Source organism: Trichechus manatus, unplaced genomic scaffold (genome assembly GCF_000243295.1).
Source record: "Trichechus manatus latirostris isolate Lorelei unplaced genomic scaffold, TriManLat1.0 scaffold00160, whole genome shotgun sequence".
Taxonomy (NCBI): Eukaryota; Metazoa; Chordata; class Mammalia; order Sirenia; family Trichechidae; genus Trichechus; species Trichechus manatus.
This window is the reverse complement of record NW_004444096.1, coordinates 5123751-5139173: the sequence shown is the minus strand read 5'-3', so window position 1 is coordinate 5139173 and position 15423 is coordinate 5123751. Positions and strand designations below refer to the sequence as shown.

The window sequence follows — 15423 nt, the reverse complement described above, 5'->3', positions numbered from 1 at the left end:
TCTTCATTCTCCCTTGCTCCCGAAGGGGTGAGACCAGTGGAGTATCTTAGATGACTGCTCACAGGCTTTTAAGACCCCAGACACTAAGACACTACTCACTGAAGTAGAATGTAGAACATTTTCTTTATAAACTATGTTACGCCAGCTGAGCTAGATGTTCCCCGAGACCATGGTCCCCACAGCCCTCATGGGACTTCTTGTTCGAGCAAATGTAGTAATTTCTGATTTCCCGGTCTTCTGACCTGCTTCTTTTATATGTCTGGAGTTTATCGTACTTACCCTGTATTATTTCCAAACTCAATTTCTAATTTGACTTTCTGTATTGTATTTGAATTTTCCCAGTATTCTTTTTTCTTGTTTTGAAGTTTAGTTTCCAGCAGTCTTTAATAAGCACTTGGTAGAATGAGTTAGGAGAACTTAATAAATTTGAATATAAAATGAAGTGCCACAAAGCTAGTATTTTTTCTACACCCTCCCCTCAAAAACAGTTCAAGAAATATTTATGGAGCACTTGTTTGTAAGGCAAAACTTATCACTTGTTTGTGATAAGTAGGTGAGTGAGAGTTTTCCAGGAGCTTGGTCTGATGAAGCACCCTCATTCCCTCCTCTGCTTACACATAGGTGTGTGTACACATACATACCCCTGTAATTTTTTAACCTGATTCTAGTTTGAAAGCAGCATTAAGTTGAAGGCAGCATTTTATCTATCCTTAGGCTGAAAACGCTGTTTTCAATTTTATTACGGTTAATTTTTGTAGGATTGCACTAATATAAAATAACTATTATTAATTTCATCACTTACATTTGTATAGTTAAAGACATCAATTTTTGTTTTAAAAGTTAAATATTCATATACATTCAAGCATCTTAGTACTTATAGCCAAGTAAAATTGATTTCTTAGATTTTCAACTGCTGAATATTTATACTCAAAGAAGAAAAATCCTTATGTTTCTGACTGTAGCTTCTATCATCAGAAGAAAACTACCACAGCATTTCTTACAGCCAGTCAGATAGTCAGTGTGGTTCTCCTCCAAGGGGTTGGTCAGAAGAGTTGGATGAACGTGGGCACACCTTATATACCAGTGACTATACTAATGAAAAGGTACATCCTTTTTCTCTCATCTAGTATTTCTTGGCGGAATCGTTTTATGAAATAATTGTGTACTGAAGTTTTAGTAGTATTAAATAAACTCATAAAAATATTCATTGTAATTCTATAATTATGCCAGTTGGCCTGAAACTGAATATAACGGATTCATGGTTTTAAACTTCTTACAATGATAGTGATTTTTGTGGTGTTGATGCCCATTTAAGACAGACCTTCTAAGAGTAGACCTTCTGTTGATGACATTCTGTTTAGACTTCTTTAGTAAGCATATGGCTTTTGAGAATAGTTTTCTCAGTGTGCCATTTTTGTATAGCACCTCACTGGCTATACTTCTTTTTCTGTTATAACCAAATTTATGCAAAACAAAAACCATGAATCTAGTATTCTGTGGTTAATTAACTATTTTGGGGATGAATTTTGAAATTTTATGTGTGTATTATGTCTGGTATCATCTGCTGGAGAACTGGTTGGTTATGATAGTTTAGAGAGCAGACCCTCTTTCCTGCCTTAATTATTTGACACTAGAAAATAAGGAAACACAAGTTTTCATTTATTTGATAATTAAGATCGTATGTCTGCATTAGCAATCCTTAGTCTTTTTCCGCCTCATATTCCCTGTATTATATTACATGAAGTTCTGTTGTTGTACTGTTATTTAAATCTTATCAAGTAAAATGTGTTGGCTACAAGGAGGAATTCCTAAGGGCTTGTGTAAAGCTAAGCATAAATTATTTTGTAGTTTTATACTTAAAGATTGAAAAAGAGTCTCTTGTTAATTTCTCAACCCTGCTTTCAGAGTGGGGGAGCATGTACCTGTGGTCCAGTACATGTGTCCATCTGTGTATCTATATGTTATGTATTTCTTAATGGTACCTTGTTAAGTGGTGCATGCATCCCTAGTGTGACATCGGATGAAAGAGAGAGAAAATAAACTCACAGTTAATATTGAGTATACTGACTCTCACAAGCTTAGCATACAAGTCTTCTAGTATTAAGTGCATTATTTTTTTTCAGTGTTCCTGAGTAGCATTATTTTGAGCAAGTAGAATAAAATGTGTAAGCGTTATATCTATTATCTCTGGTTGTATCAGCTTAAAAACACTTCTATTTAAATTAAAAATAACACCTGTTCTGTTTTTATAGTGGCGCAAGCATGTTGATGATCAAGGTAGACAATATTACTACAGCGCAGATGGGTCTCGATCAGAATGGGAATTGCCGAAGGTAACCAGCCTTAATACAAAATTTCTATTTAACAATAGTATATGAAGTAATATCTGAAAATGGTTTTCAGCAGATTTATTTTTGAATTTTTATTTAGCTTTTAAAAAACAGCAAGACTGGTTTTTCAGAATTTATTGAGAATCCTGTGACGGGCCAGTTTTTTGTGCGTTACATATAATTCTGCTTAGTCCCTTTTAAAAATTCTTTTTAGTTTAACTTGAAATCAGTTTTTCAGTATTGTTGGAAGTAAGAATTTTCTTTAGTGCAAATAGTGCCATCTTTTGTCTAGTTATCTTGAATTTTGCACATGAAGTTGGTCTTAATATTTAATCTTTTTTATTTTTTTATGAGAAGGAATAGTAACTAAAATATTCAGGTTTGTCCTCTTAATGTAAATGTGTATTGTAACTGAGTCAGTCGTTGGCTAAGATAGACAGCTTGTGGTAATACGATCTAGGGCCTAGCTGGGTATCTCTTTTCAGACAAAGTACACCAGGGCTGTTTTTTGTATCTAAGGTAATAGGTTTCACAGTGGTCATATACGTGTCACCATTGATTAGTACTTGACACAGTTTGCACTTGGCTACTAATGGAAAGACTGGCGGTTTGAATACACTTAGCGTTGCTGCAGAAGAAAGGCCTAGCGGTCCACTTCCCTAAGATTGCAGCCATTGAAAACCTTATGAAGTGCAGTTCTACTCTGACACACATGGGGTCACCGTGGGTCAGAATCAATGGCAAAGGCTTTGGTTTTGTATCACTACTTGAGATAATTTTAAGTGATATCTGAGCAAACATTTAAATTTTAATTGGTATATTATTTTACCATTTTTAAAAAACTGTGATTAGCAGGCAAATCTGTGGCATCAATTGGTACATGTATTTTTGTTTTTAAAGAAAATTGTCTAAGGATAAAAGTAAGTCAATTTAAAGAAAAACATTAATAGTATAAATGATCCATGGGTACAGAAAAAATAACTAGGTGTTACTGAAATGGCTGAAGGTTGGAAATACTAATCTAGTAAACTAGTGCTAGTAATGGTTTCTTCCTTATGTGAGTGATATCTGGCCTTAAAGTATTTGATGAAATTATACAACTTGATATTAGTAGGATGAGATTGTACATATCAAGACATCACTCTTTAAAATTATGAAACATAAGTCAGTGAACATTTTTGAGTTTTTTTCATTTTCATCATTGTTAATTTGTACTTTGGATCCAGATTTTCAAGATAAAACTATATTTACACATTAAACTTTGAAGTTGTACCAAGCACTCACAACACTTTTAATACTGAATATGAAATAACTTAACATTTTATTTTCCAAATTTAATTGTCTCTTAGTAAAACTTTTAACTGGCAAAATAACATTCCAAGCTTAATATGGCGGTTACCAACTTTTAGGGGAAAAGAGGTTTACATAATAAGAGTAACAGTATTTTTGTGTTATTAGTGTACGGGGAAGAAGTCATAGACTACATCAGATACTGCTTTTCAAAACCAGTACCATCTGTAAAATCACTAAGTGATTAAGTTAGGAAAATCTTATGGTTAGTGATGGCCAAAATATGTAATACCATATGTGCATGAGTTGGGATAGGACTATTTTGGGGACATAATTATTCAATTAAAACTGTATAACAAAGTGATGATTTCTTTTGGGCTTATAATAAAGTATCGAATCTGTTTTGACTTAGAAGAAGAAACCAGAAGAAAAATCTGCTAAAATTTGAGTTCACTGAAATGATTTAGGTTACAGAATACTAATATTTCATTAATATAATATTAATTAATTTAAACATGAATACTAAATTTTTTGTGTCGCTTGAAAATTTTGGATTTTCACTCTTACCAGTACGTCAAATATCGGTTGAGTTATAGAGGAATTGTATATTGAATTGCATCTTCTTTCACCCTGCTTTCTGATTTGTTGGGGTAATGAGATCAGTCACAAGACTTCTTTTGAGTGATTGGTCTGAGGTCCAGGTCTAGTGAAGGGAGATGCTCCCAGGAGCAATTTGGAATGTTAACCAGTGGCTGAATATTCCTGTTGAGTTTCTTATTAACTCTTGTACATTCCTAGGTCAGAAGAATCGTAGGTCCAATATTAGGAGACCTGCTTACTTCTGTAAATGGCTTGGGTGAAAGAAAGAAGAGAGACAAGGGACTGAGTTATATGAACACCTCAAAGGGTAGCTCTGCAGCAGTAGAAATGGGTGCTCATCATGACCAGTGTTGAGTCCTCAGTTCTCTGATAGCATTTTATTTCTTGCTGCTGTTGGCCACTTAAGATAAGGTATCAGAAGATCTTTGACACTTTCTTGATCTTCCAGTAAAATTGGATGTGAAGAGGTCTTAGTTGGGTCTAGTGGGAATGAGAAAATAAGGAATGAAATAATAAGGAGAATGTTCTTGAACCACCCACCATTTAATGTACTGTTAAGTATATGATGAAGAGAAATTACAGGTTAAATTTTGTACCCTAATCAAGTTAACAGTTACAGTAAGTTTGAAATAAGTTCTTTTGGATAGGTTTGTATCTTCCAGTGCAGATGTCTTCAGGAAAATATTAGCAAACAGAATCCTGAAATATATAAAAAGAATCATTCACTATATACTAAGTGCAGTTTATTCTAGAAATGTAGGGCTGATCCATTATTCAAAACCCAGTCTTTGTAATCCACTATACTAACAGTGTAAAGAAGAAAAATCACGCAACCTCAATTAATACAGTAAAAGCATTTGACAAAATTCGACACCCATTAATGATAAAAACTCAACAACAAACCAGGAATAAAAGGGAATTTCCTTAAACTAAAAAAAGAAACCTACAAAAAGAAAAGAAACAAAAAACATAGATAATATCATAGTTACTGGTGAAAGATTGAATACTTTTCCCCTCACAATTGGGAATAATGGAGGGATGTCTGTTCTCTACTTAGTACTGAAAGTCCTTGCCAGTGCCATAATAAGAGAAAAAAAGGAAAGAAAAGGCATACAAATTAGAAAGTAATAAATAAAGCTATTCCTACTGATGCAGTGGTTAAGCACTCAGCTGCTAAACGGCAGTTCAAACCTACCATCTGCTCTGCAGGAGATAGGTGTGACAGTCTTCTTCTGTAAAGGTATACAGCCCCGGAAATCTTCTGGGGCAGTTCAGCTCTGTCCTACAGGGTCATTGTGAGTCAAAATTGACTTGATGGCAGTGGGTTTGGTTTTCTTTGCAGATCACATGATTTTCTGTAGAAAATACCAAGTAATCTACAAAAACAAAAAACCATCCTAGACCCAATAAGTGAATTTAACTGAATTGTAGGATACAAGATCAACACACAAAAATTGTGTTTTTTATATACTACCAGTGACAAATTGGAAGCTGAAATTAAAAAACTCAGTACCATTTACAGTAACTACCCGACCCTCCCAAAAGAAATAACCCAAAACCCGCTACCGTCGAGTTGATTCCGACTCATAGCAACCCTGTAAGACAGAGTAGAACTGCCTATAGGGTTTCCAAGGCTGTACATCTTTACAGAAGCAGACTGCCACATCTTTCTCCCACACAGCAGCTGTGTAGGTTCAAACCACTGACCTTTCAGTTAGCAGCCAAGCACTTTCAACCACTGTTTCACCAGGGCTCCTCCAAATGCAATACTTAGATATAAATCTACAGAAATATATTTAGGATCTGTATGCTAAAAACTACAAAATACTCATTTTAGAGATCAGAGAAGACCTAAAGTGTATTTTGAAGAGGTAACATGGTAAAAATGTCACTATTTCCCAAATTGATCTATAGATTTAACACAATTCCTATCCAAGTTCCAGTAGGAATTTTTTTAGATATGGACAATATGATTCAGAAATTTATATGGAAAGACAAAGTAACTAGAATAGTTCAAACAAATTTGAAGAAGATGAATAAAGTTGGAGGAGTCGTACTACCTGATGTTAAGACTAACTATGAAGCTATAGTTATACTGGCAGAAGAATAGACAATATAGGTAAATAGAACAGAGCAAAGAATGCAAAATTAGACCCACACAAGTCTTCCCAATTGGTTTTTAACAGAAGTTCATAATCATTTCAGTGAAGAAAGGATACTTTTTTCAGGAAATGGTTTTGGAACAGTTGGACATTCGTGAGCCCAAAAGTGAACCTTGATCTAAACCTCGCACCTTATTCAAAATGAAATAAAAATAGATTATAGATCTAAACGTAGAAACAAAACCTACAAATCTTTCAAAAAGAAAACATAGGAAAAATCCTCATGGTATAGGGATAGGCTTCTTAGACATGACATTGAAAGTACTGTCCATAAAAGGAAAATTGATAAATTGTATTTCTTGTTTTTCTCGTTTCATTCAAATAATAAACATTTGCTGTGTCAAAGACATTGTCAAGGAAACAAAAAGAGAAGCTCCAGACTAGAAGAAAATATTTACAAGTCATATATCCAGAAAAGGACTTGGATCCAGAATATATAAAGCACTCTCAGAATTCAACAAAGAACAAACAAGAGTTAAAAAATGGGCCACGCACTTGAACTGAAACTTCCCTAAAGATGTAAGACTGGCAAGTAAGCATATGAAAAGATGTTCCATATCATTAGCCATTGAGGAAGCATAAATCAAAGCCCATAATGAGATACTATTAGAATGACTAAAATAGTAACAAATTTAAAACCTTTAAAAAAATAGTGACAATACCAAATGCACAGAAACTGGATCTCTCGTACATTGGTGGTGGGAATATAAAATAACACAGCCACTCTTTAAAACAGTGTGGCAGTTTTTTTGAAGCCAAACACACACTACCCATATGACTCAGCAACTTCACTTCTGGATGTTTGTCTGAGAGAAATGAATATTTACCTTTGCACAAAAACCTTATGCAAAAGTTTCTAACAGCTTTATTTGGATTAGTCAGAAAATGAGAATAACCCAAATGCTCATCAAGGATTGAATGCATAAACACTGATTGAATGGTACATGAACACGGTGGAGTACTGTTGTGAACCGACGCATAGCGACCCTATGTACAGCAGAACGAACCGCTGCCTAGTCCTGCGCCATCCTCACAACCGTTGCTATGCTTGAGTCTGTTGTTGCAGCCACTGTGTCAGTCCATCTCATCGAGGGTCTTTTTTTTCTGACCCTCTAGTTTACCAAGCATGATGTCCTGCTCCGGAATTGGTCCCTCTAATAACATGTCCAAAGTACGTGAGATGAAGTTTTGCCATTCTCGCTTCTGAGGAGCATTCTGGCTGTACTTCTTCTAAGGCGGATTTGTTCGTTCTTTGGCAGTCCATGGTATATTCAATATTCTTTGCCGATACCATTATTCAGTCTTCCTTATTCATTGCCCAGCTTTTGCATGCATATGAGGCAGTTGAGAACACCATCGCTTGGGTCAAGTGCACCTTAGTCCTTAAAGTGACATCTTTGCTTTTTAGCACTTGAAAGAGGTTTTTTGCAGCAGATTTTCCCAGTCCAGTACGTCATTTGATTTCTTGACTACTGCTTCCATGGGTGTTGATTGTGGATCTAAGTAAAATGAAATCCTTGACAACTGCAGTCTTTTTTCTGTTTATCATGATGTTGCTTGTTGGTCCAGTCATGAGGATTTTTGTTATCTTTATGTTGAGGTGTAATGCATACTAAAGGCTGTAGTCCCTGGTCATCAGTAAGTGCTTCAGGTCCTCTTCGCTTTCAGCAAGCAAGGTTGTGTCATCTGCGTATCGCAGGTTGATAATGCATCTTCCTCCATTCCTGATGCCACCTTCTTCATATAGTCCAGCATCTCAGATTATTTGCCCAGCATACAGGTTGAATAAGTATGGTAAAAGGATACAACCCTGATGCACAGCTTTCCTGACTTTAAACCACTCAGTATCCCCTTGTTCTGTTCAAACGACTGCCTCTTGGTCTATGTACAAGTTTGGCATGAGCACAGTTAAGTGTCCTGGAATTCCGTTTTTTGCAGTGTTTTCCATAACTTGTTATGATCCACACAGTCAAATGCCTTTGCATAGTCAATAAAACACAGGTAAACCTCTTCCTGGTATTGTCTGCTTTCAGCCAAGAATACTGCTATACCATATTGCTGTTCTTCCTTCAGTACCATCAGTTCTTGATCACATGCTGCCTCCTGAAATGGTTGAATGTCCAGTTCTTTTTGGTACAGTGACTCTGTATTCCTTCCATCTTTTCCTGATACTTCTGTGTCATTTCAGTATTTTCGTATCGCAGCTCGAGGCTTCAAGTTTAGTTCTTTCAGCTTGAGAAATGCAGAGTGTGTTCTTCCCTTTTGGTTTTCTAACTTCAGGTCTTCGCACATTTGTTATAATACTTTACTTTGTTTTCTGAAGCCACTCTTTGAAATCTTCTCTTTAGCTCTTTTACTTCATCATTTCTTCCATTCGCTTTAGCTACTTTATGTTAAAGATCAAGTTTCAGAGTCTGACGTCCGTTATGGTCTTTTTTTTTCTTTCCTGTCTTTTTAATGGGCTTTTGCTTTCTCTGTGTATGATGTCCTTGATATCATTCCACAATTCATCTGATCTTTGGTCATTAGTGCTTAATTTGTCAAATCTATTCTTGAGATGGTCTCTAAATTCAGGTGGGATATACTCAAGGTCGTATTTTGGCTCTCGTTGGACTTGCTCTAGTTTTCTTCAGGTTCAACTTGAACTTACATATGAGCAGTTGATGGTCTGTTCCACAGTTGGCCCCTGGCCTTGTTCTGGCTGATTGTATTGAGGCAGTCTGACCTTGTTCTGACTTAACGATAGTAAGGCAGTTATTTGAACAGAACAAGGGGATACTGTGTTGTTTAAAGTCAGGAAAGGTGTGCGTCAGGGTTGTATCCTTTCACCATGCTTATTTAGTCTGTATGCTGAGCAAATAACCCAAGAAGCTGGACTGTATGAAGAAGAACTGGGCATCAGGATTGGAGGAAGACTCATTAACAGCCTGTGATATGCAGATGACACAGCCTTGCTTGCTGAAAGTGAAGAGGACTTGAAGCACTTACTGATAAAGATCAAAGACCACAGCCTTCAGTATAAATTGTACTTCCACAAAAAGGAAACAAAAATTCTCACAACTGGACCAGTAGGCAACATCATGATAAATGGAGAAAAGATTGAAGTTGTCAAAGATTTCATTTTACTTAGATCCACAGTCAACACCCATGGAAGCAGCAGTCAAGACGTTAAACAATGTATTGCATTAGGCAAATCTGCAAAAAACTGCTTTAAAGTGTTAAAAAGCAAAAATGTCACTTTGAGGACTAAGATTGACCTGACCCAATCCATGGTATTTTTAGTTGCCCCATATGCATGTGAAAGCTGGACAATGAGTAAGAAGACTGAAGAAGAATTGACACCTTTGAATTATGGTGCTGGCGAGGAATATTGAATATACTGTGGACTGCTGGAAGAAGGAACAAATCTGTCTCGGAAGAAGTACAGCTAGAATGCTTGTTAGGAGCAAAAATGGTGAGACTTTGTCTCACATACTTTGGTCATGTTATCAGGAGGGACCAGTCCCTGGAGAAGGACACCATGCTTAGTAAAGTAGAGGGTCAGTGAAAAAGAGGAAGACCATCAAGGAGATGGATTGACACAGTGGATGCAACAGTGGGCTCAAGCATAACAACGATGGTGAGGATGGTGCAGGACCGGGCAGTGTTTCGTTTGGCTGTACGTAGGGCCTCCTACAGAGCAGCTGGTGAGTTTGAACCTCCAACCTTTTGGTTAGCAGCCGAGCACTTAACTACTGCGCTAACAATGCTGCTGTTAAAAGAAAACGTTCCCCAAATACAATTATATTGACATTATAATCAGGGTAGTTGAGATTCGCTGACTTTTCGGGGAGGGGTTAGATGTCACTTATCCTTTGGTTGCAAGGAGAAGAAATTATACCTGAAAAAGGTTAATTTTCTTTGTCATTATAATTTATTATTTACAATTTATTAAAATTGCCTGTATAGAACAACATAACTCTTAAGTCCTCACATTTCTGAAGTGTTTTTTCTTGATAATCTGTGTGGTTATTTCGAACACATATGATTTAATACCTTATTGACAATGCATTTTTAGTTTTATATATACTTTTCCCTGGCAGTGATTACCTGCCTTTTGTACATAACTGATATATTCAGGATTGGTCTTTAAACTGTACAATCTCTACCTTTACACTGGCTTGTATTTTACCACACTCAATGGCATGTTTGGCCTGTAACTGAAAGCAACGACAGAAACAAAATAACAACAAAACCCTTAAATACAAGAATACTGTGTATATGTAGGCATTGTTTTTAAACCTAAACCAAAAATTGAATTCATGTAGGTTTTGGAAGTGGAAGGAACCCTTACAAAATTAATTTATCTAGTGACCTCATTTTGTAAGTTATTATAAGCTTATTACTATCGAGTTGATTCCGACTCATAGCAACCCTGTAGGACAGAGTAGAACTGCCCCATAGGGTTTGCAAGGAGCAGCAGCTGGTGGATTTGAACTGCCAACTTTTTGGTTAGCAGCCAAACGCTTAACCACTGGGCTACCAGGGTTTCCCTAAGTTATTATAGCTAATATTTACGAGAGCCTTCTGTCAGTGCAATCGATGGCACTTTTTATACTTTACTTAATCCTTACAGCAACTCTGAGAGAGAGGATATTTCTGTTTTATTTTGAGGAAACTTAGACTTAAGGAGATTAAATACTTTGCCAAAGATAACACCAAGTTGCTACCTAACCCGGGAATGCGTGATCTTTTCATTTGTGCTAAAATGCTGGTCAGAGATGAGAAAACTGAGGCCAGAAAACTGACAGTAGTGTGATATGATTAACTTTGTGAAAGTCTTGTGTTAGCATGTGAAGTTCCACTTTTGTTTTTGTTATTTATGATGTGTATTTTGTTTTCTTTAGTATAATGCTTCATCGCAGCAGCAGAGGGAAATAATAAAAAGTAGGAGCCTGGACAGGCGGCTACAAGAACCGATAGTGTTAACAAAGTGGAGACACAGCACAATTGTGTTAGACGCCAATGACAAGGTAGGACTGTTAGGAAATCTGTGGAGAATTTTGGCAAGGTCTTTGTGCATTATATTGTATAGTGAATTGTAGCCATTTGTACTAATACGTCCCATTTCATGTGGCGTTTCTGTTGTTAAATATGGTTAGTTCTTTAAAATATTTTATTTCTTTTGAACCAACTGAAGTTTTGATTTGCGTGTATGCTAAAATGTAACTGAATCATGTATTTTCCCCTTAGCAGAATCTCATACCTTGGTGATTACTCTTTTATTGTATTTAGCATCAGTTTGTCATGGAGTGGGTTTTGCAGTTTTTTGCCTTTTTCTTTTTTCCACACAATGGACTGGGTTATCTGTGACTTAATGATGTACACATTGATACATCTGAGCCTAGGAGGTGACAGTTTTTTTGCTTACAATATTTAAAAGTCATCTTTCTGTTTGTCTTCAATCCCTAGGAGGTTTTGTAGTTAAGACATTTAATTATTCTTCCTCATCCCAGAGAAGATAGCAATCTTTTTACTTCGTCTTTCCCCAAATACACTTTCAACCACTTAGAAAAATAATCAAAGAAAGACAAATGGCTGTCTGCATGAAGTGCTTTTATCAATCTGAGAAGTAATGTTCTTTGTTTTCAAATAAGGAATAAATTTTGATGCAAATATCAGAATGGAAAGGCCATAAACCCTTAACCTTCTTATGAGTTACATCTTTACATTGTCGCTTCATTTTGAGGATGGATGGGAAATTAGTGTGAATTTGCAGAATGGCTCCATATCAGACTTGCTAATGTTACAAGTGAATGTGGTATTACCCCAAAATGAAGTAAGTTGTTTCAAAAAGATATTTGTCATTCAAGACCCTTTTTTACTATCGGTCTTCTCTTTTAGCATAATTAACAGATTTCATGCATTTTTAGGTGTTTTAGTGAAAACGGAATGAACTCCTCCAAGTCATATTTCTCTAAGTTTGAATACTTTCATTCTTAAATCCCTTTATACATTATGTCAACTCACTAGTCAAAACAAGTGTAGTTTTTAGGTACTGCAAGTGACTACAAAGTTAGTCTTGTTAAATTAAAAGGTGGACTTTGGTGGAGCTGTATAAATAATCTACATACAATTTATGTTTATAACATGGACTAATAGTACAGTAATGAAAGTAGTATACTGATTCTAGTTTCTGTTTCATAAGGATGTTATGCAGTTGAATATAAAGGGCATATACAAAGAGTGTGCGAGTGCTTGAAAATGTGTTAGCATTGCGATTAATCTGGGTAGGTACAGTTCCTAGAGATTTTTAGTAGAAAAATTCCCTTAACATCAAGAACCAGATTACACTTCGGTGTATATAGAAAGCTCCTAAATACCGTATGTAGTGTGCTAGGGCAGAAGCCATTGTCGAAGAAACTCCACTGCTCGTAGTATTAGAAAGAATGAGGATGGTAAGTTTGGTGATGAGGATTTAAAATTTCTTATTCCTTTTTAATCTCTCTTGAGACTCATTTTCAATCTATTGCTTAGAATAACTAGCATGAAATTTGTATTACTTCTTTTTTGTGGTGTAATTATCCCAGTTGTGAGAACCTGATTTTCTTGAGACTGGAGATTTACTTATTTTGGTAGGAATGTCCCCCCCCCCCCCATTTTACTCTTTGTAAATGGATTCATAGGTAGTTCCTTTACCAAGTAAACTTTTCTATTTATTATCATCACCTAGCATATACTTTCTTAAGAAAGGATATCTGCAGGCTTTGAGGTTATGAAATAGGGACTATGCTGGAACAAACTAGCAGAATAATATATGATAAAGGGCAAAGTGTGTATAACTTGAAACTAAATCAAAGACACTTAGTACTGTATAGCAGATGTTATGATGACATAGGTCCTAATACAGTTGCCAGATAACCTTAGAGGAGGTAGGCGTGTGTACGTCTGTGTGTGTGTATGTGAGGGTGTATCTGTCTGTATGTGCCTGTTTATGGTTTTTGTGAAAACTAATATAGAGATATTTAAGATATAGTCACAGATATTTTTAAATATATATAAATAAATATATAAATGGAAAATTATTTCTTGTGTCTAATTATTGTTATACATAAATTACTACTCCATTTGATGTGGTTTTTATTTCTACAGGACTGATGATGCTATGAAAAATAAATCGTAATTTTATTCAATTACTGTCTAGTTGTGAATCATCAAATCTTTCTTATTTTTCTCAGACTGTTTTAATATTAGTCGAACCCTCTTTTGGAATTCAAGAAATTGAAAAAGAAAGCATCTGAAACTGTCAGAAATGAGGCTAAATGGAGTCTTGAACCCTGGTAGTGCAGTGGATCAGTGCTCAGCTGCTAACCGAAAGGTCGGCAGTTGGAACCTACCAGCTTCTCCACGGGAGAAAGACCTGGCAATCTGCTCCTGTAAAATTTACAGCCTAGGAAACCCTATGGGGCAGTTCTACTCTGTCCTGTAGGGTCGCTATGAGTGAAAATTGACTTGACAGAAAACAACAAATAATGGAGATTTGGACATTAAGTTTAATTTCTTTTTCTAAAGATATTTTTATTTGATTTTAATATTTTCTTCATTAATAGTTTTAGCCTTGGATATTTGATTTGTAAGCTTGTCCCTTCAAGAGTTTTTTCTGTAAACTTTTATTGCTGCCTAGCTAGAGTTTCTGTTTTATAAGTGGGATGGAATATAAAACTGGAGACTATTTTTCAGATGAATGAATGTTGAGTTAAAGCTTTTTATGTTGTTACTTAAAGGAATTCCCGTGTTTGTGGACTGTACGTTCTATAGTTGCATAAGCATAGAAAACAATGATACAGATATGGACATGAATGTTCTAAGAAATTATTTGGTTTTTATTGGAAAATTAATAACAGATATTGGCATATGCTTTCTTTATCATCTTTTCCTGAAATGATTCAGAGCATTGAGGGGAATGGAGAGAATTTAAATGGTGCTAGGCTGTTGGTACCAGAACAATGTGTCTTCAGTCTTACCTTCCATGACACAGTCCGCTAAACGTTTATACTAGAAATCATACGCCATGTTTTAATATTAATGAAGAATTGCTCAAAAACACACATTATTCATTTGCTCTTATAATATTCTTATAGGATTAGACATAAAATTTCTTTTTTTAATGATTAATTCTTAAATCTGAGGTTTCTTCCCTTGCATATTTTATCTTGTTAATTTCTGGTCATTGGAAAGTTAGCTATAAATTATGTTTCGTATTAATAATAGTTTAATTTCTTCTATAGCTGTTAAGTAAAATTCTTCTGGCAGTTGGCCAAGTAATTTCTATGACTGTTCCTTACTTAATCCTGGGTGTCTGTATCCACCATACCAAGAGCAAGTTAGTATGATGACTGTTACATATTTATTTACCAAGTTGTTAGATTTTACCTATTTTAAGTATGGTTGATTCAAACTAATGTAACATGATTTTAAAGCAGTGTAATTTATTTTGAACTATTATGTAATTCTGTATGCAGTGTTTACAGTTAAATTTAAACTATACTGTTTAACTGTAAATGGTATAAAATATGCTATATTTCATAAACTTTTTATAACATCTGTATTTTTTGAGTTAGTACCGTATTAGTTTCTGAGCTCAATGTGAAAGGAAAATAATGAAGAAAAAATTTTTCTTCGCTTCCCCATATTAAGCCCTCTCACTGTGAATAGAGGGCGAAATATAATTAATAAAATAGAGTAACATTTTCATTACTTATTTTTTGTAGGAATCTCCAACTGCCTCAAAACTCTGCTTTCCTGAAAATGAGTCTTCTCCCTCTTCACCACAGCACCAAGATACAGTTAGTATAATAGAAGTGTGTAGTATAATAGAGTCCAGTTATTTCAGTTTTAGTAAATTTTCTCTAATGTAATGTTGAAATATTTCTTGGGCTTCTATTCAAGTTCATTGGTTTTGTTTTTGTTTTTTTTTTAAATCACAATTATAATAGGTTTAAATTGAGAATCAGATTTTATTTTTAAAAAGCCCTTGCCCTCTGCGGTCTCCTCTTTTTCAC

The 15423-nt window shown here is 35.2% G+C and overlaps 1 protein-coding gene across 12 annotated transcripts in view; it reads left to right on the top strand.

Annotated features, from left to right (window-relative positions):
- ARHGAP12 (Rho GTPase activating protein 12) overlaps positions 1–15423 on the top strand; it is a 132090-nt gene that overhangs the window by 82864 nt on the left and 33803 nt on the right. For 7 of the 12 annotated variants that reach the window (XM_023740613.1, XM_012558358.2, XM_023740609.1 and 4 more), the window contains exons 5-8: positions 963–1103; positions 2253–2333; positions 11269–11394; positions 15133–15222. In XM_023740613.1, the coding sequence (XP_023596381.1) occupies positions 963–1103; positions 2253–2333; positions 11269–11394; positions 15133–15222 (438 nt within the window). The remainder of the gene's footprint in view (positions 1–962; positions 1104–2252; positions 2334–11268; positions 11395–15132; positions 15223–15423) is intronic. The other 5 variants (XM_012558359.2, XM_004386259.3, XM_012558362.2 and 2 more) reach the window with 5 other exon arrangements.